The following is a 27,958-nucleotide window of genomic DNA, read 5'->3' as shown; positions in this document are numbered from 1 at the left end:
GGGACAGATAGGCATTTCTGTAACCATCATGAGTCCTGCCTGGTGTGTTGCCTCCCTAGTGCCAGGGAAAAGGACGTCATGGAGAGGGTGCAAGATTTTCCGGGGGAAGGGAGTGAGCCAGAAGTTGTGGTGCGCGCTGGTACCAATGACATCGAGGTCCTCTGGACAGCTTTCAAGGAGTTAGGGAGGAAGTTAAAAAGTAGGATCTTGGAGAATCACTCCGGATTACTCCCAGTGCCAGCAGCCGGCGAGATTAGAAATAGGAAGATAAAGCAGATCAATGCATGGCTTGAAGCTTGGTGCACGAAGGAGGGCTTCAGATTCTTGGGGCATTGGGACCAGTTCTATTCAAAAGAGACGGGTTGTAGTGGAGTTCACCAAGGGTCGGTGTTACATACGAACTAGCAGGACACTCGGCCCTTCGAGCCTGCCCCACCTTTCAATAAGTTCATGGCTGAACTGATTACTCCACATTTCCACCTACCCCCGATAACCTTTCACCCCCTTGCTTATCAAGAATCTATCTACCTCTGCCTTAAAAATATTCAAAGACTCTGCTTCCACCGCCTTTTAAGGAAGACAATTCCAAAGAGTCACGACCCTCTGAGAAAAGATTCCTCCTCATCTCTGGCTTAAATGGGCAATCCCTTATTTTTAAACAGTGACCCCTAGTTCTAGATTCTCCCACAAGAGGAAACACCTTTTCCACATCCACCCTGTCAAGACCCCTCAGGATCTTATATGTTTCAATCAAGTCACCTCTTACTCTTCTAAAATCCAGCGGATACAAGCCTAGCCTGTCCAATCTTTCCTCATAAGACAGCCCACCCATTCCAGTTATCAGTCCAGTAAACCTTCTCTGTACTGCCTCCAATGCATTTACATCCACATTCAGAGGTGGCACAGTGGTTAGCAACGCAGCCTCACAGCTCCAGCGACCCGGGTTCGATTCTGGGTACTGCCTGCGCGGAGTTTGCAAGTTCTCCCTGTCACCGCTTGGGTTTCCGCCAGGTGCTCCAGTTGATAGGTAAATTGGCCATTATAAATTGCCCCTAGTGTAGGTAGGTGGTTGGGATGTGGTAGAGAATATGGGATTAATGTAGAATTAGTATGAATGGGTGGTTGGTCGGCACAGACACAGTGGGCCGAAGGGCCTGTTTCAGTGCTGTATCTCTCTATGAATCTATGAAATCCTTCATTAAATAAGGAGACCAGTACTGTACACAGTACTCCAGATGTGGACTCACCATTGCCCTGTATAAATGAAGCATAACCTCTCCACTTTGTATTCAATTCCTCTCCTGATAAACGATAACATTCTATTAGCTTTCATAATTATGTGCTGTACTTGCATACTAACCTGAAGCGTCCCTGATTTCCCACATATCGGAGGAGGTGCATACCATGGGTGCGAGCTCTCCTGCCATGACTTATCTTTAGGTTACTTATTTACTCCCATTAATTAAAAATTACGCTAGTGTCCTCGTTCTACTCCAAACGCTACCCACTGCACTCAAGTCCTTAATAAATTACACTAATTAAAAAAACACACGTTAGTAGTACTAACCTTATCACTTATAAAGGTAGCTTTTGAGGTTTTTTCTTGTCAAAAAGACTTTGTTCTAAGCTATTTACAGGCACTAACAGCTGTTACTTACCCAATCAGCTTACAGATTTCCCCTGATGTCACCAAGTCTTTTTTCTCCTCTCTTTTGAACCTCAGTGTGCGCGGGCGGGCAGAGTCCATTCCAGACCTCATAAGTAAGGGTCTCAAGCCCCGCTCTCTCTTTTTACAGGTCCTGCTCCGGACCTCAGTTAAGTCTCAGGTAAGACCTCTACAGCCTAAAAGGACAAGGGCAGCAGATGCATGGTACCACCACCACCTGCAAGTTCCACCCCCCCGCACAAGCTACACAACATCCTGACTTGGAACTATATTGCCGTTCCTTCACTGTCGCTGGCCCAAAATCCTGGAACTCCCTTCCTAACAGCACTGCGGGTGTACCTACTCCCCAAGGACTACAGTGGTTCAAGGCTGCAGCTCACCACCACCTTCTCAAGGGCAATAAATGCTGGCCTAGCCAGCGACACCCACATCCCATGAACGAATAAAAAAAATTCCAGCTAAAACAGTTGAACTCTGGAGACGAGTTGGCAACCAACTGCAGCAGAGAAATAAGTGAGTGCCTTTTCAATAACTCCTCTATACGTGAAAATTGAACTGAGAAATATGAGCACCATTTTGAAACTTAAGTGTTGACTGCCAGAAGACTTGCCCAGCAAAGGCAAGTCAGCCAGCAAACAGGTCTGCAACTTTAAAAAAAAAAACTTACCTTCTAGAGGATCCCACAGTTTTTCCTACGAAACAGACTTTTACATCTTGAACTCATAACACCTCTTGCCCTTTACCTTCTATCTATCTTTTCTTGAGTGTACATGTGAGAGTGAATGCATGCGTGGGTGCTGTTGCGAACATTTTGGGTGATTATTGTTCAAAAAATATCTATCCTTCTGTTTTTAAACACAAGAAAAACTGTCACTGTCTATCTTGGCCAACAAAACACAGGGCCTGAAACACTAGTTTAAACACTATCTGCAGAGTTTTGCTTTTATTAAACACTATCTGTGGTCAGCTGGGAGGTGACCAATGGAAACCAGTCACACCATCTCTCACCTGTCCATAACACAATTAATAAACATGGAGGGCTGTTATGACATGGGATCAACTGGCAGAAACAGTGAGAGAAAGATCCCAGAATAGCTTTTAAAAAGGGAATCACGCAAATATTTGAAATGGTTTTTTTTTCAAAAAACGGTGTGGGAGAAGAGCAGGGGAATAGGACTAAGGAAAAAAGTACTTCATGCTTGATGGACTGAAGAGCCTCATTCTATGATTCACAGCATCAAATCCTCCATAATTCAACAAGTAATTGGTTGGTTTAAAGAATATAAACGCGACTGTTCAAGTAATTCAAACTTGTTATGTTCCGAGGGTGCCGTTAAAACTTGGACCACACAAGAGCAGCACACGGGGAGCTGGCTACAGTCCAGGAGACTCTCTGGCTGCAGAAAAATGGCATCAGACCAGACCTTCCCCCCAACCTTCCCTTGCCAGACTGATTGAATTTGCACTAATCAAACACAGAAACTAACAGACTGAGACTTACTTCACTCCATCCCTCTGGAACGGCATTAGGCTGTGCACCAGTTTGGAATCGACTCCTGACAGATCAGCCTCCGGGATCTCCTGTGGCTCCAAACAGGTCTTTCCAAACTGGGGCAGGAAGACTTCCAGAATGCCTCGGGGGAAGGGCTCTACTTGCACAGAAGAGATCCTCGATAGAGCATCAACTGAAATACACACCAAACCAGTCAACAATAAAGGAAAATATCAAGTAATTTAAAAAGTCTTGCATTTCTATAGGGCCTTTCACTACCTCAGGACATTTCAAAGTGCTTTACAGGCAATGCAATACTTTCTGAAGTGCAATCATTGTTGTAACTTAGGAAATGCAGCAGTCAATTTACACATAGCAAGATCCCACAAGCAGCAATGTGATAAACAACCAGACTCTCGGTTTTAGTGATGTCGGTTGTGGATCAATACTGGCCCAGGACATCAGGGAGAACTCCTCTGCTCTTCATCAAAATAATGCCAAGGGATCTTTCACGTCCACCTGAGAAGACAGACGGGGCCTAGGTTTAATGTCTCATCTGAAATACCGCACCTCTAACAGTGCGGCGCTCCTTCAGTACTGACTCTCCAACAGTGCAGCACTCCCCCAATACTGCACTGAAGAACAGGAGTAGGCCATTCAGACCCTTGAACCTGTTCCACCATTCAATTAAATCATGGCTGATCTGTACCTTAACTCCACTATCCACTTTGGTTCTGTTACCTTCAATACCCTTTGAGGGGGAAGACGGTGGTGTAGTGGTAATGTCACTAAATTCAATTAATTAATACAAGTGAAGCTAGTCTCAGTAATGGTATCATCGATTGTCGTAAAAACCCATCTGGTTCACTAATGTCCTTTAGGGACGGTAATCTGCCATCCTTACCTGGTCTGGCCTACATGGGACTCCAGACCTACAGCAATGTGGTTAACTCGTACATGCCCTCTGAAATGGCCCAGCAAGCCACTCAGTTCAAAGGGCAATTAGGGATGGGTAACAAATGCTGGCCTTGGCAGCAATGCTCACATTCTAAGAAAGAATAAAATTAATACCCTTGCCTAAAAAAATTATTAATCTTAGTTTTGCAATTTTAAAGTGACCCCCAGCCTCAACAGCTTTTTGGGGGAAAGAGAGTTCCAGATTTCCACTCCCTTTTGTGTGGAAAAGTGCTTCCTGACATCACCCCTGAGCAGCCTAGCTTCAACTTCAAGGTTATGTCTCCTTGTCCCATCAGAGAAAATAGTTTCTCTCTATCAACTCCTTTATTCATCTTAAAATCTTCATTTAGATCATCCTTTAATCTTCTGTACTCAAGGGAATACAAGACTGGTCAATGCAACTTGTCCTCACATTGTAACCCTTTTAGATTCTTGGGTTGTGAGCATAGCTGGTAGGGTTGCCATTTATTGCCTGGTACTAGTTATCCTGAAAAGTGATGCCGGGTCTTTGCAGCCAACATGATCACAACAATAAAAGGCATATTTTCAGAGACTGACCTGAAGGTGCCTGGATTGAAGTTTGGTTCCAAGTAGCTGCATCTCCATGTAGAGAGAGCAGGTGGTAACTCGATGAGAGCCATTGCCCTCGACAACAGGGCATTGGTCAAATGGGGCACCATAATCCGCCCCCCCCCTAATGAAACTGGGACCATGGGGAACCCCACCCCCATGCCTCACACAAAGGAAGATGATTGTGGTTATTGGAGGCCAATCATCTCAGCTCCAGGACATCACTACAGGAGTTCCTCAGAACGGTGTCTTGGCCCAACCATCTTCAGCTGTTCATCAATGACCTTTCCTCCATCACACTGGGGGAGATAGGACCTGTACAGATACGCGAATGTGGTAAATAAGGTTGGTGAGCTGTAGGTGCAGATAGTCAGGAGGGAGTATGATGATGTGATGAGATCTGGCTCAAAAAACAGGGCAGGACTGGGTACTAAATATTCTTGGATACAAGGTGGTGTTCAGGAAAGATAGGGAAAGAAAGGAAGGAGGAGGGGTGGTAGTATTGCTAAAGGATAATATTGCAATCCTGTTGAGATAGGATGTCCTAGAGGGGTCAAGGACAGATTCTATCTCCTTAAAGAGTACCATTAATTACGGGTGTACTCTAGAGACCTCCAATTAATGGGAAAGATATAGAGGAACAAATTTGCAAGGAAATTATAAAAAGGTGCAAAAACTATAGAGTAGTGATAATAGGGGATTTTAATTACCCTAATATAGACTGCGATAGCAATAGCGTAAAGGGCAGAGAGGGAAAACAGATTCTAAAGTGCGTTCAGAATTTTCTACATCAGCATGTTTCCAGTCCAACAGGGGAGGATACATTGCTGGATCTGGTTCTAGGAAATAAAGTGGGAAAAGCAGATCAAGCGTCAGTAGGGGAACATTTAAGGGATAGTATAATAAGTGTCCTTTTCCATAGCCAACCTAAAAAGAGCAATCTAGAGTAGAAATAATTAGGGGAGCACAAATTTCAATGGGATGAGACGGATCTGGCCAGGGGAAATTGGAATCGAAGATTAGCGGGCAAAACGTAATTGAACAATGGGCTGCCTTTAAAGAGGAAACAGTTTGGGTGCAGTTGGTGTACATTCCCACGAGGAGGAAAAGGTAGGACAAATAAATCCAGAGCTCCCTGGATGATGAAAGAGTTAGAGAGTAAGATGAAGCAGCAAAAGGGTGCTTATGATAGACGTTAGGTTGATAACAGAAGTGAGAACCAGGCTGAATTTTGAAAGTTCAGAGGGGAAGTGAAAAAAGAAATACGAAAAGCAAAGAGTGAGTATAAAGAGAGACCGGCAGCTAACATAAAAGGTAATCAAAGATCTTCCACAGGCATATAATTAGTAAAAGGGTTATAAAAAGAATAGGACTGATGTTAGGGACCAAAATGGGGAATTGTGCATGGAGGCAGAGAGCATGGCTGAGGTACTAAATGAGTACTTTGCATTTGTCTTTACCAAGAAAGATGATGCTGCCAGATTCATAGTGAAAAAGGAGGTAGTTGAGATACTGAATGGGCTAGAAATTGATGAAGAGCAGGTATTAAAGAGCTGGCTGTATTTAAAGTTGATAAGTCACCAGGACTGGATCAGATACAACAAGCATACTGACGGAAGCAAGGATAGAAATTGGAGTCACTGGCCATAATCTTCGAACCCTCCTTAGATACGGGAGTGGTGCCAGAGGATGGAGAATTGCAAATGTTACACCCTTGTTCAAAAAAAGGGTGCAAGGATAAACTCAAACTACAGGCCAGTCAGTTTAACCTTGGTGGTGGAAAAGCTTTCAGAAGCAATAATCCGGGACGAAATTAAGAGTCACTTGGGAGAGGCGGTGGCGCAGTGGTATTATCACTGGACTAGTAACCCAGTGACCCAGGGTATTGATCTGGAGACATGGGTTTGAATCCCACCACAGTAGAAGGTGGAATTTGAATTTAATTAATAAATCTGGAATTAAAAGCTAGTCTTATGATGGCCATGAAACCATTGTCAATTGTTGTAAAAACCCATCTGGTTCACTAATGTCCTTTAGGGAAGGAAATCTGCCGTCCTTACCTGGTCCGGCCTACATGTGACTCCAGACCCACAGCAATGTGGTTAACTCGTACATGCCCTCTGAAATGGCCTAGCAAGCCACTCAGTTGTACCTAACCGCTACGAAGTCAATAAAAAAGGAATGAAACCGGACGGACCACAAGGCATCGACCTAGGCATCGGAAACGGCAACGGCAAACCCAGCCCCGTCAACCCTGCAAAGTCCTCCTTACTAACATCTGGGGACTTGTGCCAAAGTTGGGAGAGCTGTCCCACAGACTAGTCAAGCAACAGCCTGACATAGTCATACTCACGGAATCATACCTTACAGACAATGTCCCAGACACGGCAATCACTATCCCTGGGTATGTCCTGTCCCACCGGCAGGACAGACCCAGCAGAGGTGGCGGGACAGCGGTCTACAGTAGGGAGGGTGTTGCCCTGGGAGTCCTCAACATCGACTCTGGACCCCATGACATCTCATGGCATCAGATCAAACATGGACAAGGAAACCTCCTGCTGATTACCACCTACCGTCCTCTCTCAGCTGATGAGTCAGTATTCCTCCATGTTGAACACCACTTGGAGGAAGCACTGAGGGTGGCGGGGGCACAAAATGTACTGTACTCTGGGTGGGGGACTTCATTGTCCATCACCAAGAGTGGCTCGGTAGCACCATTACTGACCGAGCACTAAAGGACATAGCTGCTAGACTGGGTCTGTGGCAGGTGGTGGGGGAACGAACACGAGGTAAAAACATACTTGACCTTGTCCTCACCAATCTGCCTGTCGCAGATGCTTCTGTCCATGACTCTATTGGTAGGAGTGACCACAGCACAGTCCTTGTGGAGACGAAGTCCCGCCTTCACATTGAGGATACCCTCCATCGTGTTGTGTGGCACTATCACCGTGCTAAATGGGATAGATTTCGAACAGATCTAGCAATGCAAAACTGGGCATCCATGAGGCGCTGTGGGCCATCAGCAGCAGCAGAATTGTACTCAACCATAATCTGTAACCTGATGGCCCAGCATATCCCCCACTCTACCAGAATTGCGTGCAATTCTGGTCGCCACACTACCAGAACGATGTGGAGGCTTTGGAGAGGGTACAGAAGAGGTTTACCAGGATGTTGCCTGGTCTGGAGGGCATTAGCTATGAGGAGAGGTTGGATAAACTCGGATTGTTTTCACTGGAACGACGGAGGTGGAGGGGCGATATAACAGAGGTTTACAAAGTCATGAGCGGCATGGACAGAGTGGATAGTCAGAAGCTTTTTCCCAGGGTGGAAGAATCAGTTATTAGGGGGCATAGCTTTAAGGTGCGAGGGGTAAGTTTAGAACAAAGAACAAAGAAAATTACAGCAACAGGCCCTTCGGCCCTCCAAGCCTACGCCGATCCAAATCCTCTATCTAAACCTGTCGCCTATTTTCGAAGGGTCTGTATCTCTTTGCTTCCTGCCCATTCATGTATCTGTCTAGATACATCTTAAAAGACGCTATCGTGCCCGCGTCTACCACCTCCACTGGCAATGCGTTCCATGCACCCACCACCCTCTGCGTAAAGAACTTTCCACGCATATCCCCCCTAAACTTTTCCCCTCTCACTTTGAACTCGTGTCCCCTTGTAATTGAATCCCCCACTCTGGGAAAAAGCTTCTTGCTATCCACCCTGTCTATACCTCTCATGATTTTGTACACCTCAATCAGGTCCCCCCTCAACCTCCGTCTTTCTAATGAAAATAATCCTAATCTACTCAACCTCTCTTCATAGCTAGTGCCCTCCATACCAGGCAACATCCTGGTGAACCTCCTCTGCACCCTCTCCAAAGCATCCACATCCTTTTGGTAATGTGGCGACCAGAACTGCACGCAGTATTCCAAATGTGGCCGAGCCAAAGTCCTATAGAACTGTAACATGACCTGCCAACCCTTGTACTCAATACCCCGTCCGATGAAGGAAAGCATGCCGTATGCCTTCTTGACCACTCTATTGACCTGCGTTGCCACCTTCAGGGAACAATGGACCTGAACACCCAAATCTCTCTGGACATCAATTTTCCCCAGGACTTTTCCATTTACTGTATAGTTCACTCTTGAATTGGATCTTCCAAAATGCATCACCTCGCATTTGCCCTGATTGAACTCCATCTGCCATTTCTCTGCCCAACTCTCCAGTCTATCTATATTCTGCTGTATTCTCTGACAGTCCTCTTCACTATCTGCTACTCCACCAATCTTCGTGTCGTCTGCAAACTTGCTAATCAGACCATCTATACATTCCTCCAAATCATTTATGTATATTACAAACAACAGTGGTTCCAGCACGGATCCCTGTGGAACACCACTGGTCACACGTCTCCATTTTGAGAAACTCCCTTCCACTGCTACTCTCTGTCTCCTGTTGCCCAGCCAGTTCTTTATCCATCTAGCTAGTACACCTTGGACCCCATGCGCCTTCACTTTCTCCATCAGCCTACCATGGGGAACCTTATCAAACGCCTTACTGAAGTCCATGTAAACGACATCTACAGCCCTTCCCTCATCAATCAACTTTGTCACTTCCTCAAAGAATTCTATTAAGTTGGTAAGACATGACCTTCCCTGCACAAAACCATGTTGCCTATCACTGATAAGCCCATTTTCTTCCAGATGGGAATAGATCCTATCCCTCAGTATCTTCTCCAGCAGCTTCCCTCCCACTGACGTCAGGCTCACCGGTCTATAATTACCTGGATTATTCCTGCTACCCTTCTTAAACAAGGGGACAACATTAGCAATTCTCCAGTCCTCCGGGACCTCACCCGTGTTTAAGGATGCTGCAAAGATATCTGTTAAGGCCCCAGCTATTTCCTCTCTCGCTTCCCTCAGTAACCTGGGATAGATCCCATCCGGACCTGGGGACTTGTCCACCTTAATGCCTTTTAGAATACCCAACACTTCCTCCCTCCTTATGCCGACTTGACCTAGAGTAATCAAACATCTGTCCCTAACCTCAACATCCGTCATGTCCCTCTCCTCGGTGAATACCGATGCAAAGTACTCATTTAGAATCTCACCCATTTTCTCTGACTCCACGCATAAATTTCCTCCTTTGTCCTTGAGTGGGCCAATCCTTTAGAGGGGATGTGCGAGGCAAGTTCTTTACACAGAGGGTGGTGAGTGCCTGGAACTTGCTGCCGGGGGAGGTGGTGGAAGCAGGTACCATAGAGACGTTTAAGAGGCATCTTGACAAATACATGAATAGGATGGGAATAGAGGGATACGGTCCCTGGAAGTGCAGAAGGTTCTAGTTTAGGCAGGCATCAAGATCGGCGCAGGCTTGGAGGGCCGAATGGCCTGTTCCTGTACTGTACTGTTCTTGGTTCTTTGTACCATCAAGCCAGGTTCAATGAAGAGTGCAAGAGGGCATGCCAGGAGCAGCACCAGGCATACCTCAAAATGAGAGGTCAACCTGGTGAAGCGACAACCCAGGACTACTTGCATGCCAAACTGCATAAGCAGCATGCAATAGACAGAGCTAAAGAATCCCATAACCAACGGATCAGATCTAAGCTCTGCAGTCCTGCCACATCCAAGTCGTGAATGGTGGTGGACAATTAAACAACTAACTGGAGGAGGTGGCTACACAAATATCCCCATCCTCAATGATGGGGGAGCCCAGCACATCAGTGCAAAAGATAAGGTAGAAGCATTTGCAACAATCTTCAGCCATAAGTGCCGAGTTGATGATCCATCTCGACCTCCTCCTGAAGTCCCCAGCATCACAGATGCCAGTCTTCAGCCAATTCGATTCACTCCGCGTGATATCAAGAAACGACTGAAGCCACTGGATACTGCAAAGGCCATGGGTCCTGACAATATTCTGGCAATAGTACTGAAGACCTGTGCTCCAGAACTTGCCGCACCCCTAGCCAAGTTGTTCCAGTATAGCTACAACACTAGCATCTACCCTGCAATGTGGAAAATTGCCCAGGTATGTCCTGTATACAAAAAGCAGGACAAGTCCAACCCGGCCAATTATCGTCCCATTAGACTGCTCTCAATCATCAGTAAAGTGATGGAAGGTGTCATCAACAGTGCCATCAAGCGGCACTTGCTTAGCAATAACCTGCTCAGTGATGCTCAGTTTAGGTTGCGCCAGGGCCACTCAGCTCCTGACCTCATTACAGCCTTGGTTCAAACATGGCCAAAAGAGCTGAACTCAAGAGGTGAGGTGAGAGTGACTGCCCTTGACATCAAGGCAGCATTTGACAGAGTATGGCATCAAGGAGCCCGAGCAAAACTGGAGTCAATGGGAATCAGGGGCAAAACTCTCTGCTGGTTGGAGTCATACCTAGTGCAAAGGAAGATGGCTGTGGTTGTTGGAGGTCAATCATCTCAGCCCCAGGACATCACTGCAGCAGTTCCTCAGGGTAGTGTCCTAGGCCCAACCATCTTCAGCTGCTTCATCAATGACCTTCCTTCAATCATAAGGTCAGAAGTGGGGATGTTCGCTGATGATTGCACAATGTTCAGCACCATTCGCAACTCCTCAGATACTGAAGCAGCCCGTGTAGAAATGCAGCAAGACCTGGACAATATCCAGACTTGGGCTGATAAGTGACAAGTAACATTCGTGCCACACAAGTGCCAGGCAATGACCATCTCCAATAAGAGAGAATCTAACCATTTCCCCTTGACATTCAACAGCATCACCATCGCTGAATCCCCAACTATCAACATGTTCGGGGCTACCATTGATCAGAAACTGAACTGGAGTAGCCATATCAATACTGTGACTACAAGAGCAGGTCAGAGGCTAGGAATCCTGCGGCGTGTAACTCACCTCCTGACTCCCCAAAGCCTGTCCACCATCTACAAGGCACAAGTCAGGAGTGTGATGGAATACTCTCCACTTGCCTGGATGGGTGCAGCTCCTACAACACTCAAGAAGCTCGACACCATCCAGGACAAAGCAGCCTGCTTGATTGGGACACCATGCACAAACATTCACTCCCTCCACCACCAAGGCACAGTGGCAGCAGTGTGTACCATCTACAAGATGCACTGCAGCAACGCACCAAGGCCCCTTAGACAGCACCTTCCAAACCCGCGACCTCTACCAACTCAAAGAACAAGAGCAGCAGATGCATGGGAACACCACCACCTGCAAGTTGCCATCCAAGTCACACACCATCCTGACTTGGAACTATATCGCCGTTCCTTCATTGTCGTGGGGTCAAAATCCTGGAACTCCCTTCCTAACAGCACTGTGGGTGTACTTACCTCAAATGGACTGCAGCGGTTCAAGAAGACAGCTCACCACCACCTTCTCAAGGGCAATTAGGGATGGGCAATAATTGCTGGCCTGGCCAGTGACGCCCACATCCCATGAATGAATTTTAAAAAAAGTGGGTTAATTAATGAAACCAACACAGGTTTGTGAAGAGCAAACTAATTTGATTTTGAAGCAACAGAGAGGGTTGATGAGGTGAACATGGACTTCCAAAAGGGGTCTGATAAAGTGCCACATAATGGGCTTCTCAGCAAAGCTAAAGCCCAAGGAATGAAAGAGATAGTGGCAGCATGGATACCAAGTTGGCTGTGTGACAGGAAACAGAGTATAAGTGAACGGTTGTTTTTCAGACTGGAGGAAGGTATACAGTGGGATTTCCAGGGGTCAGTATTAGGACCACTGCTTTTCTTGATCCATATCCAGACTTGGATGTACAGGGCACAATTTCAAAATTTGTAGATGACACAAAACTTAGAAATATACTGAAATGTGAGAAGGATAGTGAAAGACTTCAACAGAACATAGACTGGTGGATTGGGAAGACAAGTGGCAGATGTGTGAACAAGGCGAGGCAATATAAAATAAAGGATACAATTCTAAACGGGGTGCAGCAGCAGAGGGACCTGGGTGTGTATACGCACAAATCGTTGAAGGTGGCAGGACAGGATGAGGAAGTGGTCAATAAAGCATACGGGATCCTGGACTTCATAAAATCGAGGTGTAGAGTACAAAAGCAAGGATGTTATAATAAACCATTATTAAACACACAACTGGAGTATTGTGTCTAATTTTGGGCGAACTGTAATCAAAGTGTGACAGGAAGGGGCAGAAAATACAAGCAGAAGAGTACAGCAGAAATTAGAACAAGAAGGAGTAAAAATGGTAAAAAGTCAAAGCTTAAGGCTCTTTATCTGAATGCACGCAGCATTTGTAACAAGATAGATGAGTTGACGGTACAAACCAGAAATAAATGAATATGACTTGATAGCTAATACAGAGATGTTGTTGCAGGGTGACCAAGACTGGGAATTCAATATTTAAAGGTATTCGACGTTCCGGAAAAAGAGGCAAAAAGGAAAAGGAGGTGGGGTAGCTTTGTTAATAAAGGAAGGTATCAGTGCAGTGGTGAGTAGTGATATAGGTGCAATAGATCGTGATGTGGAATCAGTTTGGGTGGAAATAGGGAATAGCAAGGGAAAGAAATCACGGGTGGGAGTCATCTATAGGCTCCCGAAGAGTTGCTTCACTGTTGGACAAAGTATAAATTGGTAAATAATGGAGGCGTGCAAGAAGGGCGCTACAATTGTCATGGGTGATTTTAATTTACATATTGACTGGACAAATCAGATCGGCAGAGGTAACATGGAAGATGAATTTGTAGAGTGTATCAGGGATTGTTACTTAGAGCAATACATTGCAGAACCTACCTGGGAACAGGCTATTTTAGATCTAGTAATGTGTATTGAGGTTGGATTAATAAGAGACATCATAGTTAAGGATCCTCTAGGGGGAAGCGATCACAACATGGCAGAATTTCAAATTCAGTTTGAGGGCGAGCAACTCGGGTCTCAAACCAGTGTCTTCAACTTAAACAAGGGCAATTACAAAGATGTGATTGATTGGGGTTAAAAAAGGTTCCTTTTAAAATTTAAGCCCTACGATAGCTGTTTGTAAATTTTTAGTATTTACTGGCTATACTAGTGCTGTTTTCATGGAGTGAGGCTGTATGTTAAGTGTGGGTATTGTCATTGGCTGGGGACGGTGGAGGGTGCTCTTTGGTCTTTTTCTTTCTCAGCCTCAAAGGTACAGGGGATAAAAGTTGATTGTAAATAGCTGGTAAGTTAAGTTAGTAATGACAGGGCAGCTTGGCCAAGCGGAATGTACCTTCTGTGCAATGTGAGAAGTCGTGGACGTGCCATGTGACCTTGGCGAACATGTTTGCAGAAATCGTCTCCGGTTGCAGAAGCTTGAGCTTCAGGTTTTGGAGCTCGAGCAGCGGCTGGAGTCACTGTGGCACATCCATGAGGTGGAGGACTACGTGGTTTCAGGAGGTAGTCAAGCCAGTGCCTAAGCAAGCACAGTTGGGGGTGACTGGGTGGCTGCTGGACGGACAAAGAAATCAGGGCAGGTAGTGCAGGAGTCCCCAGAGGACATTCCACTTTCTAACCGGTATTCAGTTCTGACTACCGACGGGAGAGGGGGTTCCTCTGGAGAATGCACCGAGAGTCATGACCGGAATGTCATGGCTGACTCAGCTATGCTGGGTTGGAAACAAAAAGTGACAAGGTGGCAATAGTGGTCAGGGATTCTATGGTTAGAGGAACAGATAGGCGTTTCTGTGGTCGCAGACATGATTCCAGGATAGCATGTTGCCTCCCTGGTGCAAGGGCCTTGGATATCACTGAGCGGCTGCAAAGTATTCTGGAGGGTGAGGGTGTACAACTGGAGGTCGTGGTCCACGTTGGTACCAATGACATAGGCAGAAACAGGGATGAGATCCTGCAAAAAGAATTTAGGGAGCTAGGCAGCAGATTAAAAAGTAGGACCTCAAAGGTTGTAATCTCTGGGTTTCTTCCGGTGCCACAAGCTAGTGAGTATATGAATAGGAGGTTAGAGCAGATGAATGCATGGTTGAGGAGATGGTGCAGGAGGGAGGGCTTTAGATTCTTGGATCACTGGGTCTGTTTCTGGCGAAAGTGGGATCTATATAAGTTGGACGGATTGCACCTGAACCAGAACGGGACCAACATCCTTGCTGGGAGGTTTGCTAGTGCTGTTGGGGGGCGGGTTTTAAACTAATTTGGCAGGGGGATGGGATACAGAGTGGATGCAACAGAGTGGTGTTGTACAATCAAATATTAATGTGAAACTAAGTCAGACCTGAGGACAGAGTAAATGTAGACCTGTTAAGGCTCAGGCAGATAATGCAAGGCTGGATTGTATCTATTTTAATGCAAGGAGTCTTACTAGTAAGGCAGATGAATTGAGGGCATTGATTAACACATGGGAATATGATATTATTGCTATCACAGACATGGTTGAGGGAGGGGCAGGACTGGCAGCTCAATATTCCAGGGTATAGAATCTTTAGGGGAGGGGGTACAAGAGGAGGTAGCATTGCACTGTTGATTAAAGAGACAATTACTGCAGTAAGGAGGGATGATATCCTAGAAGGTTCCTCAAATGAGGCCATATGGGTAGACCTTAAAAACAAAAAGGGGTCAATCACTTGGCTGGGAGTGTACAACAGGCCTCCAAACAGTCAGGGAGAGATAGAGGAGCAGATATGGAGGCAAATCGCAGAGAGGTGTAAAAATAATAGGGTAATAATTGTTGGGGATTTCAACTTCCCCTATATTAGAGGGGATAGTAATGGTGCAAAAAGCTTAAAGGGGGCGGAATTCTTCAAGTGTATTCAGGAGAGCTTTTTGAGCCAGCACATAGAGAGTCCTACAAGAGAAGGGGCGTTATTGGATTTAATCCTCGGGAGTGAAGGTGGACAAGTGGTAGAAGTGTCAGTAGGGAAGCATTTCGTGGACAGTGACCATAACTCTAAGATTTAAGGTTGGTTTGGAAAAGGACAAAGATGGACCAGAAATAAAGGTACTGAATTGGGGGAAGGCCGATTTCAATATGATAAAACAGCATCTGGCCAAAGTGAACTGGGAGCAGTTACTTGTAGGAAAGTCTACATCAGACCAGTGGGAATCATTTAGAAGGGAAATTGTGAGGGTTCAGGTGCAGCATGTTCCTGTAAAGGTGAAGGGTCGGACCAACAGGTCAAGGGAACCCTGGATGTCAAGGGATATAGAGGATTGGATCAGGAAATAAAAGGTGGCGTATGGCAGATTCAGAGCACTGAAAACAGCGGAGGCCCTAGAGGAGTATAGAAAGGTATTAAGGTACTTAAAGTAATTTAAGGTACTTAAAGTAATTAGGAGAGTGAAGAGGGGGCATGAAAAATCACTGGCAGACAAGATAAAGGAAAATCCCAAGGCATTTTATAAGTATGTTAGGGGCAAGAGGATAACCAGGGAAAAAGTGGGGCCAATTAGGGATCATAGAGGCAATCTATGTGTGGAGCCGGAGGACATGGGGGAGGTTTTGAATGATTACTTTTCATCTGTGTTCACTATGGAGAAAGACGATGTAGGTCTAGTGATCAGGGAAAGGGATCGTGATATACTTCAACAAATTAGCATTGAAAAGGAGGAAGTATTAGCTGTTTTAGCGGACTTGAAGGTGGATAAATCCTCAGGCCCAGATGAGATGTATCCCAGGCTGCTATGTGAGGCAAGGGAGAAGATAACAGGGGCTCTGACACAAATTTTCAGATCCTCTCTGGCCACAGGAGAGGCACCAGAGGATTGGAGGACAGTGAATGCAGTACCATTATTTAAGAAAGGTAGCAGGGATAAACCAGGTAATTACAGGCCGGTGAGTCCAACATCAGCTGTAGGGAAATTATTGGAAAAAATTCTGAGAGCCAGGATTAATCTCCACTTGGAGAGGCAAGGATTAATCAGGGATAGTCAGCATGGCTTTGTCAGGGGGAGATCATATCTAACAAATTTGATTGAATTTTTCGAGGAGGTGACTAGATGTGTAGATGAGGGTAAAGCAGTTGATGTAGTCTACATGGACTTCAGTAAGGCTTTTGATAAGGTCCCACATGGGAGATTGGTTAAGAAGGTAAGAGCCCATGGGATCCAGGGTAATTTGGCAAACTGGATTCAAAAATTGGCTTAGTGGCAGGAGGCGGAGGGTGATGGTCAAGGATTGTTTTTGCGAGTGGAAGCCTGTGACCAGTGGTGTACGGCAGGGATCGGTGCTGGGACCCTTACGGTTTGCAGTGTACATTAATGATTTAGACATGAATATAAGAGGTATGATTTGTAAGATCGCAGACGACATGAAAATTGGTGGTGTCGTAAATAGTGAGGAAAGCCTTAGATTACAGGACAATATAGATGGGTTGGTAAGATGGGCGGAGCAGTGGCAAATGGAGTTTATTCCTGAGAAGTGAGAGATGATGCGCTTTGGGAGGTCTAACAAAGCAATGGAATATACAATGGATGGTAGTGACCTTAGGGAGTACAGAGGGTCGGAGGGACCTTGTCCATAGATCACTGAAGGCAGCAGCACAGGTAGATAAGGTGGTTAGGAAGGCTTACGGGATACTTTCCTTTATTAGCCGAGGCATGGAATATAAGCATAGGGGGGGGTTATGATGGAGCTGTATAAAACACTAGTTAGGCCACAGCTGGAGTACTGTGTACAGTTCTGGTCGCCACATTATAGGAAGGATGCGATTGCACTGGAGAGGTTGCAGAGGAGATTCACCAGGATGTTGCCTGGGCTGGAGAATTTCAGTTATGAAGACCAACTAGACAGACTGGGGTTGTTTTCCTTGGAGCAGAGAAGGCTGAGGGGGGACCTGATTGAGGTATACAAAATTATGAGGGGCATTGATAGGATAGATAGGAAGAAACTTTTTCCCCTTAGCGGAGGGGTCAATAACTAGGGGGCATAGATTTAAGGTAAGGGGCAGGAGGTTTAGAGGGGAGTTGAGGAGGAATTTTTTTCACCCAAAGGGTGGTTGAAATCTGGGACACACTGCCTGAAGGAGTGGTAGAGGCAGGAACACTCATGACATTCAAGAAATATTTAGATGAGCACTTGAAACGCCATAGCATACAAGGCTACAGGCCAAGTGCGGGGAAATGGGATTAGTTAGGACAGGTGCTTGATGGTCGGCATAGGCTTGTTGGGCCTGTTTCTGTGTTGTAAAACTATGACTCCAATTACAGAAGTATGAAGAGAGAGTTGCTAAAGCGGGCTGGGAAAATAGACCAAGGGGAAGGTCAGTGGATGAGCAGTGGCAGACATTTAAGCAGATATTTCATAACGCTCAGCAAAAAGTTATCCCAGTCAAAAAGGACTTGATGGGAAGGATGAACCATTCATGGCTAACTAAGACGGTCAAGGGGAGTATCCAATCAAAAACTTAGACATACAAAGCGGCAAAAACTAGTGATAGGCCACAGAATTGGGAATTTTTTTTTTTTAGGAACGAGCAGCAGATGACTAAAAAGCTAATAAAGAGGGAGAAAATTGATTATGAAAGTAAATTGGCAAGAAATATAAAAACAAACAGCAAGAGCTTATACGGGTATATAAAAAGAGAGACAGTAGCTAAAGTGAGCGTGGGATCCTTGGAGGATGCGACTGGAGAATTGATAACAGGGAAAAGGGAGATGGCAGATAATTTAAACCAATATTTTCCATCAGTTTTCATGGTGGAGGACACTTTCAACATCCCACATATATCAGATAAGCAAGGAGCTAATGGGAGGAAAGATCTTGTAACAGTCTCTATCACGAGGGACAAAGTATTTGACAAACTAATGGGACTAAAGGCAGACAAGTTGCCAGGACCTGATGGCCTGCATCCAAGGGTTTTAAAGGAAGCGGCTGCAGAGACAGTGGAGGCATTGGTCGAAATATTCCAGAATTCACTGGATTCCAGGAGGGTCCCAGCAGATTGGAAAACTGCTAATGTGACACCCCTGTTCAAGAAGGGAGGGAGACAAAAAGTAGGAAACTATAGGCCAGTCAGCCTAACGTCGGTCATTGGGAAAATGCTAGAGTCCATTATTAAGGAAGAAATAGCAGGACATTTAGAAAAGCTTAACGCAAAGAGAGTCAACATGGTTTTGTGAAAGGGAAATTTGCTAGAGTTCTTTGAGTAACAAGCAGAGTTGATAAAGGGGAACCAGTAGATGTAGCGTGTTTGGATTTCCAGAAGGCATTTGATAAGGTGCCACATAAAAGATTGTTGCACAAGATAGGAACTCACGGTATTGGGGGTAATGTATTAGCATGGATTGAGGATTGGTTAACTCAAAGACAGAGAGTCGGGATTAATGGATCTTTTTCAGATTGGAAAGACATAACTAGTGGAGCGCCACAAGGATCAGTCCTAAGGCCTCAATTATTTACTATCTATATTGAAGACTTGGAGGAGGGGGCTAAGTGTAATATATCCAAATTTGCTGACGATACAAAAATAGGTGAGAGGGCCTGTTGTGATGAGGACATAAGGAATCTGCAAGGGAATATAGACAGGTTGAGTGAGTGGGCAAAAATTTGACAGATGGAGTTTAATGTAAGAAAGTGTGAAATCATGCACTTTGGTAGGAAGAATCAAAAGGCAGATTATTTAAATGGGGAGAGAGACTCCCAAAAAGTGCAGCACAGAGGGATCTGGGTGTTCTTGTGCATGAAACACAAAAAGTTAACATGCAGGTGCAGCGAGTAATTAAGGCGGCAAATGGAATTTTGGCCTTTAAATAGGAAAGCCTTGTTACAATTGTACAGGGTGTTGGTGAGGCTGCACCTGGAGTACTGTGTACAGTTTTAGTCCCTGTATTTAAGAGAGGATATACTGGCATTGGAGGCAGTTCAAAAGCGATTCACTAGGCTGATTCCTGGGATGAAGGCGTTGACTTATCAAGAACGGCTAAACAGATTAGGCCTTTATTCATTAGAGTTTAGAAGAATGAGGGGTGATCTTATTGAAACGTACAAGATTCTGAGGGGGCCTGACAGGGTAGATGTTGAGAAGATGTTTCCACTAGTGGGGGAATCTCAAACTAGGGGACATAGTTACAGAATAAGGGGGCACACAAATAAAACTGAGATGCGAAGGAATTCCTTCTCTCAGAGGGTAGTGAATGTCTGGAATTCACTACCCCAGAGAGTTGTGGAGGCTCGATCACTGAAAGTATTTAAAGAGGAGGTAGATAGATTTTTGAAATATCGGGGAGTTGAAATTAGAACATTACAGCGCAGTACAGGCCCTTCGGCCCTCGATGTTGCGCAGACCTGTGAAACCAGCTGACCTACACTATTCCATTTTCATCCATATGTCTATCCAATGACCACTTAAATGCCCTTGAAGTTGGCGAATCTACTACTGCTGCAGGCAGGGCGTTTCACGCCCTTACTACTCTGAGTAAAGAAACTACCTCTCACATCTGTCCTATATCTATCACCCCTCAACTTGAAGCTATGTCCCCTCATGTTTGCCATCACCATCCGAGGAAAAAGACTCTCACTATCCACCCTATCTAACCCTCTGATTATCTTATATGTCTCTATTAAGTCACCTCTCCTCCTCCTCCTCTCCAACGAAAACAACCTCAAGTCCCTCAGCCTTTCCTCATAAGACCTTCCCTCCATACCAGGCAACATCCTAGTAAATCTCCTCTGCACCCTTTCCAAAGCTTCCACATCCTTCCTATAATGCGGTGACCAGAACTGCGCGCAATACTCCAGGTGCGGTCTCACCAGAGTTTTGTACAGCTGCAGCATGACCTCGTGGCTCCGAAACTCGATCCCCCTACTAATAAAAGCTAACACACCATATGCCTTCTTAACAGCCCTATTAACCTGGGTAGCAACCTTCAGGGATTTATGTACCTGGACACCAAGATCTCTCTGTTCATCTACACTACCAAGACTCTTCCCATTAGCCCAGTACTCTGCATTCCTGTTACTCCTTCCAAAGTGAATCACCTCACACTTTTCCGCATTAAACTCCATTTGCCATCTCTCAGCCCAGCTCTGCAGCCTATCTATGTCCCTCTGTACCCTACAACATCCTTCGGCACTATCCACAACTCCACCGACCTTAGTGTCATCTGCAAATTTACTAACCCACCCTTCTACACCCTCTTCCAGGTCATTTATAAAAATGACAAACAGCTATGAGAGCTATGAGGAGCTGGCACGAAAAAGGAGTTGAGGTCTGGGGCAGATCAGCCATGATCTATTGAATGGCAGGGCAGGCTTGAGGGGCCGAATGGCCGACTCCTGCTCCTATTTCTTATATTCACTCCAGGAAAGATGTGAAGGCTTTAGAGAGGATGCAGCAAAGATTTATGAGAAGAGTTTCAGGGATGAGGGACTCCAGTTGATAAGATTTGAGCAGCTGGGTTATTCTCCTTAGAGAAGGTGGAAGAGGGAAATTGGTAGAAGCATTAAATCACAAAAGGTCTAGATAGAGTAGATGGGGAGAAATTGTTCCCTATGGTGGCGAAGTCAAAAACCAAAAGACACCAACTTAAGGTGACTGGCAAAATACCAAAGGCAACATGAGAAAACTTTTTTTTTTTAAACACAGCAAGTGGTTAGGATCTGGAATGCACTGAGAGTGTGATGGAGGCAAATTCAATCGTGGCTTTTCAAAGGGAGTTGGATAGGCGCCTGATGATAAAACATTTGCAGGGTTACAGCAAAAGCACAAGAGAATGGGACCAGCTGAGTTGTTCTCGAGTCCAGTGTGGACTCCACAGGCCAAATGGCCTCCCTCTGTGCTGTAACCATTCTACGATTCATTAAGTGCCAAACTATGGCCATCTCAAAAAAAAAGAAAATCCAGACACATCCTCATGATATTTAATGGCACCACCATCAACATCCTGGTGTCAACACTCACCAGAAGCTGAATTGGTCCAATCACATTCATACCTTGTCCATGAGAGCAGGTCAGAGACTGGGCACTCTGTGACAAGCACATTACCTCTTGGCCTGTCAAAACTTCTCACCATCTACAAGGCGCCAGCACGATGGAACATTCACCATTCTCCTGGATGGTGCATACATATAAACATACAAATTATGAGCAGGAGCAGGCCATTCAAGAAGCTTAGCACCATCCAGGAGAATGCAGATCATCACCAGTACACCATGGCTGCAGTGTGTACCATCTACGAGATGCACTGAAGCCAAGTATCCTTCGACAGCACCATTCAAATCCGCGACCTCTACCACCAAAAAGGACAAGGGCAGCAGAAGCATGGGAACACCACCACCTGCAAGTTCCCCTCAAAATCAAACTCCATCCTAACTTGGAACTATATCACCGAGTCAAAATTCTGCAAATCTTAGGGCCTACTCCTAATGCGTATGTAAACAAAGTATCCATCCCCATAAACCATCCCCAATGGTTTATCACCTTATTGCAGTCTTTTAACTTTTTTTTCTAAAAATCAATTGCAAAGTGTTACTTTTAATGCAAGAGGACAAAAGAAAAAACAATGGGATGAAAGAAAAAGAGGGCAGCCGAGAGGGAGGAGATAGGGAGGGATAGAACGGGGGGGGGGGGGGGGATGCAGGAGGGATAGAACGGGGGGGATGCAGGAGGGATAGAACGGGGGGGGGTGCAGGAGGGATAGAACGGGGGGGGTGCAGGCAGGAGGGATAGAACAGGGGGGGGGGTGCAGGCAGGAGGGATAGAACGGGGGGGGGGGGTGCAGGCAGGAGGGATAGAACGGGGGGGGGGGTGCAGGCAGGAGGGATAGAACGGGGGGGGGGGGGTGCAGGAGGGATACAACAGACAGACAGACAGTCCCATATATGGTGCCATGGTACTCACGCAGCACTCTGTAGTCCTGCAACAGGAAGCTCCACTTTCTTGTTTTCATATCTGTGAGTAAGTAAAGCAGATCAGCATCACTCTCCCTGATTCAGGCTGAGCTCGAGAATAACTTCTGAAACTTCACGTTGTACTGAAAAAAGGGGCTACAACTGAAACCTAATAAAAATTTATGATGCAACATGAAGAGATTCAGCTATTTTAGGGTGTGGATTGTATGGAAGAGGGTGTCTCGGGTGGCAGGGAAGGTAACCACTTTCTGGAATGATTGGGAGCACATAGGATGCGATTTATTAGAGTTTAATTTATTAGAGCGATGAGGGATTTACTGGGGTGTAAGGGGGGGGGGCGGTGGTATGGGATTTACTCACCGTAATTCCTGGAGATCACCTGTTGGAAGATTTTCAGAACCTCTGCATGATAACCAATCTCCACCTCACAGCGGGACCTCGAGAGGAGCCCAAATCGCCCCTGTATTTCTGCACCTGGTTTCTTCCAGTTCCTTCCCACCATCGCCAGTTGGTTTACAGTCAGTGCGGAACTGCCCCTTCTTCCAATTTTTGACAATGGACTGGTGGCATTGACCGTCTCTGGATCTGGTATTCCATCTAAAGGCTTTAACGTAACTCTTGGAACCTGCTTTATCCGCTCCACTGGAACACAGAAAGGATTGGTGCTCACTACAACCCTAGACAAGGGAGATCACATCACAGCCCTGTGCTGCTCACAATCGCAGCTCACAGCCCCTGATCTTTATTGACCTCCGCTGCCCACAGGCGAATCTCCATGGACCAACTCATACGGAAAAGCCTCAATATCCTTCCTCCATCAGAGAACAACTCCCACAGATGGTGGTTGAGGAACACTGCCTAATTCACTGGGATCTTTCTATCCTCCACCTCACACCGCATTAGGGTCACATGAGTGAACAGGACAGTGCCCTCTTTGCTCTGACCCTTCCGCCTCTCAACGTGCCCAGTTCAACAAGCATCAGCACTCCAAGTGCCCTCCATTCCTCTACAATTCTCAGTATACCATTTATTCTGTATTCCCTTGTCTTGTTTGTCATTCCCAAATGCATTAGCTCACATTTCTCCAGTTTGAATTCCATTTGTACACCTGAACATCCCTTGCTATTTTCCTACAGTCTACACCTTTATTCCTATCAACCACACGGCCAATTTTTTGATAGTCTGCAAACTTCTTGATCATGGCCCCTACATTTAAGTCTAAATCATTGATATATAACACGAACAGTAAAGGACCTTGTATTGACCCCGATGGAACCCCACTGGAAAAGCCTTCCAATCACAAACATTCCAGAGGACCATTATCCTTTGCTTCCTGCCACCGACCCAATTTTGGATTCAACTTGCCACTTGTCCTTAGATCCCAAGTGGTTTTAACTTTCTGACCAGTCTGTCATGTGGGACCTTGTCAAAGCCCCTGCTAAAATCCACGTAGACTACACCAAAGGCACTAGCCTCATCAATCCTCCTTGTTACCTCCTCAAAAAATTCAATCAAGTTAGTCAGACACAGCCTTCCCTTAACAACTCCATGCTGACTATCCTTGATTAATCGATGTCATTCTAAATGACACTATATACTGTCCCTCCACCACCGATAGGCTGACTGGCCTGTAAATTACTCAGTCTATCCCTTTCAAATTATAGGACAATGTTAGCAGTCCTCTAGCACGATATCGGTTGCCTCCTCTGCACCAGCACAGCACCTTCTCAGTACCCCACAGACTGGCAACATCCAAGGCCTTGCCAGAAACACCCCCCATTCTGGGGGCAGGTGGGGCTCAACGGTATCACGTTCAGAGAGTAAGTACAGCAGTGGGATGAATGTCATCCTGTACTATAAAATCCAATGATTCAGCTGAACTTACTCAAGTTGCTGTAATCATCCAGGCTGAAGTTCCACATCTTGGCGGCTGTATCTGCAATCAAAGAGTTACACCCAAACTTGATTTTCATATTGTAAACAGATACATGTTGGTGAAGCATAACAGTAATTGCACCAGCTCTGCAGCTAGAAACAAACATTGGGGATCTGAAGTGAAAACTAAAACTGCTGGAAATACATCATAGCTGAGAGAATATAGATCAGTTACCATTCGCTGTGGAGATCCTTCTCCCTGCCCTGGTACATGGTTAAAAAGAAACTTGGTCACACCTAACCATTAACAGCACTGCTGCGTATTTCCAGTATTTTTGGTTTTAAGATAACCCAACCAATGCACAAGACGACCAGGTTACTCGGCAATGCAGCTTCCAGTAACAAGTGATCGCACCAGCTCCCACTAAATGCTTTCTACCGGCTGTACATCCCCTGTAATAAAATTTCCATAACATCTATACTGCAGAACACAGATACCCAGACACGACTACACAAGGCAGAAGGGGTGATGTTTCCGTTTGATACTGGGGAGAGTGGGACAGTGGGATGAGATTGGGATTGATAAAGCAAAAAGCTATCAGCCATTACATACACCGTTTTTTACCCCCCCCCAGAGATAATGTGAAGAGAATTGGCAAGGAGTAAAATTAGACCCTGGGATAAGGGAATGAAGGGTGAAGTTGTGGAAGGAGTATGTGAGGTACCAGTGTTGTTGAGTCCAGAACAGGGACAAGCAGATTAGATGAACTGCACACTGGTCACACATCATATCCTATCTGATTAAAGTTCAAGAGATTTTGTCCTTTATAGAAATAATTTGTTCCCCAATTATTGCAGGAGACTTGCCCCTCTCTCCATTCCCCTGCCCTCCATTCCCCCGCCTCTCCCTCCATTGCTCAAGCCCTCTCCCTCATATTCTCTCTTTCTCCTCCACATACCTTGTCTCTCCTCCACTATCTCTCTTTCTCTGCCCCCGCCATCTCTCCAGCCCTCCTTTCATTTCCAGCCTTTCCCCTCTCTTTCACTCCATTCTACATGCAAGATTGAAGGCTTACCAAAATTCCTACTTGGGATGGTTTTAAATACTGAAATCAGGTCCGCATTAAAACCAATCTCCACTTGGAAACGACCCTCTGAGTGTTGCACACAGCTGCCCCTGGAATTATTACTCCAGCAGTTTCCAACTGAGCTTCCAGCTGAACTAGAACAGCCCTTCTCCAATTGGCAGTGGACATTCCTAGGAATCACCTGGTTTGTACCAGCCCAAGGCTCCTGCTCAGATCCGTAAAATGCTGGCATATTCGTCTCTCCAGTTGTAAAGGGTAGAATGCTTTTAATGTTGGAATCAGTTTGTGCTGAAGACACAGTGGGTCGGATGTCCCCATCATCCAGAGTGACCTGGGCTTGAGAAGCAATGTCAGTAATAGCAGCCTTTTGCTGACCAGCGCATACAGGTGATGTCACCTCTGCCTCGGATTTACTCTGCTGCACCAGTCTTGGGTGACTGAGATTTGGTGCAAACTGTAAATCATTCTGGTGATCAGATGGGAAAGCAGAATTCTGTAGAGCAAGCACTTGACGTCGCTGTAAAGTTAACCTTTCCGCTCGCCTAGCCAGTGCCTTCTGCCGATTTTCTTCAATCTGCCTCTTCTGATCCTCAGTCAGACCTGTTGACATTCTCACTTGTTCCTTCCAACGATGCCAGTATCAAGAATATCAAGTCAAAACATCACACCATAAGCAGCAAAGAAATGCAATGTTTAACTAATATTTTTTAAATGCACGGAGCATGGAAATTAGTCAGTAACCAGCTGAATACAGGTAACACTCTCAGCCCAGTCAGGGGTCAGGGGTACAAGCTCCAGCCCACTTGAAGGAGAGCATCCTAAACAGGGAAACACAGACCAGGGTTACCTTCATATCCCACAGCAGGAAAATATGACAATCTCCAATTAAAAATGAAATGACCACAAATTGAGATCAAGAGAAATAACAAGTGCTCAGTTAGATACAGACTGAAACTACAGCCACATAATTAGGGATTTTAAAAGGCATATTCCTCTTGAAATAAAAAAAATTGCAATTAAAAACATGGGTTAGATACAGAGTAAAGCTCCCTCTACACTGTCCCCATCAAACACTCCCCAGGACAGGTACAGTACGGGGTTAGATACAGAGTAAAGCTCCCTCTACACTGTCCCATCAAACACTCCCAGGACAGGTACAGTACGGGGTTAGATACAGAGTAAAGCTCCCTCTGCACTGTCCACATCAAACACTCCCAGGACAGGTACAGCACTGCGGTTAGATACAGAGTAAAGCTCCCTCTACACTGTCCCCATCAAACACTCCCAGGACAGGTACAGTACGGGGTTAGATACAGAGTAAAGCTCCCTCTACACTGTCCCCCATCAAACACTCCCAGGACAGGTACAGTACAGGGTTAGATACAGTGTAAAGCTCCCTCTACACTGTCCCATCAAACACTCCCCAGGACAGGTACAGTACGGGGTTAGATACAGAGTAAAGCTCCCTCTACACTGTCCCCCATCAAACACTCCCAGGACAGGTACAGTACAGGGTTAGATACAGAGTAAAGCTCCCTCTACACTGTCCCATCAAACACTCCCAGGACAGGTACAGTAAAAAAAAACGGGGAGTTAGATAGAGTAAAACCCCTGCACGCTGTCCTGATGCATCGAACGTGCTGCCCCAATAGTTGAATATCCAGCTCTCCCCCCGGGAATTCAACAGCAAAACTAACAGCAAACTACTCTCTCCCGTCCTCCCTATACGCGAGTCTCAGGCTCCAGCCTCTGACAGGCCGCTACCGGCCTTGAACCGGAAATCACAGCCGGGAACTGTGATTGGCGGATTGAGCAGCCAATTAACGCCGGGCTTTCACCGAACACCACGTGACCTGAGACCACGCACCTGTATTAAAGGGACAGGACCTGGTCTAAAGGGGTAGAGCTTGTATTAAAGGGACAGGACCTGGTCAAAAGGGGTAGAGCTTGTATTAAAGGAACAGGACCTGGTCAAAAGGGGTAGAGCTTGTATTAAAGGGACAGGACCTGGTCAAAAGGGGTAGAGCTTGTATTAAAGGAACAGGACCTGGTCAAAAGGGGTAGAGCTTGTATTAAAGGAACAGGACCTGGTCAAAAGGGGTAGAGCTTGTATTAAAGGGACAGGACCTGGTCAAAAGGGGTAGAGCTTGTATTAAAGGGACAGGACCTGGTCAAAAGGGGTAGAGCTTGTATTAAAGGAACAGGACCTGGTCAAAAGGGGTAGAGCTTGTATTAAAGGAACAGGACCTGGTCAAAAGGGGTAGAGCTTGTATTAAAGGGACAGGACCTGGTCAAAAGGGGTAGAGCTTGTATTAAAGGGACAGGACCTGGTCAAAAGGGGTAGAGCTTGTATTAAAGGAACAGGACCTGGTCAAAAGGGGTAGAGCTTGTATTAAAGGGACAGGACCTGGTCAAAAGGGGTAGAGCTTGTATTAAAGGAACAGGACCTGGTCAAAAGGGGTAGAGCTTGTATTAAAGGAACAGGACCTGGTCAAAAGGGGTAGAGCTTGTATTAAAGGAACAGGACCTGGTCAAAAGGGGT

The 27,958-nt window shown here is 45.8% G+C and overlaps 1 protein-coding gene across 1 annotated transcript in view; it reads right to left on the bottom strand.

Moving 5' to 3' along the window:
• smarcal1 (SWI/SNF related, matrix associated, actin dependent regulator of chromatin, subfamily a-like 1) overlaps window positions 1-27,188 on the bottom strand; it is a 112,590-nt gene extending 85,402 nt beyond the window's left edge. The window contains exons 1-6 of the mRNA XM_068034678.1: window positions 27,114-27,188; window positions 25,405-26,234; window positions 24,339-24,389; window positions 22,814-23,095; window positions 22,443-22,493; window positions 3,168-3,351 (exon numbers count right to left, since the gene is read on the bottom strand). Coding sequence (XP_067890779.1) covers window positions 3,168-3,351; window positions 22,443-22,493; window positions 22,814-23,095; window positions 24,339-24,389; window positions 25,405-26,026 — 1,190 coding nt within the window. The 5' untranslated portion in view covers window positions 26,027-26,234; window positions 27,114-27,188. The remainder of the gene's footprint in view (window positions 1-3,167; window positions 3,352-22,442; window positions 22,494-22,813; window positions 23,096-24,338; window positions 24,390-25,404; window positions 26,235-27,113) is intronic.
• Window positions 27,189-27,958: the final 770 nt, after the last annotated feature.

The sequence above is a fragment of the Heterodontus francisci genome, chromosome 7 (assembly GCF_036365525.1).
Source record: "Heterodontus francisci isolate sHetFra1 chromosome 7, sHetFra1.hap1, whole genome shotgun sequence".
Taxonomy (NCBI): Eukaryota; Metazoa; Chordata; class Chondrichthyes; order Heterodontiformes; family Heterodontidae; genus Heterodontus; species Heterodontus francisci.
This window is presented reverse-complemented; position numbering and strand designations above follow the sequence as displayed.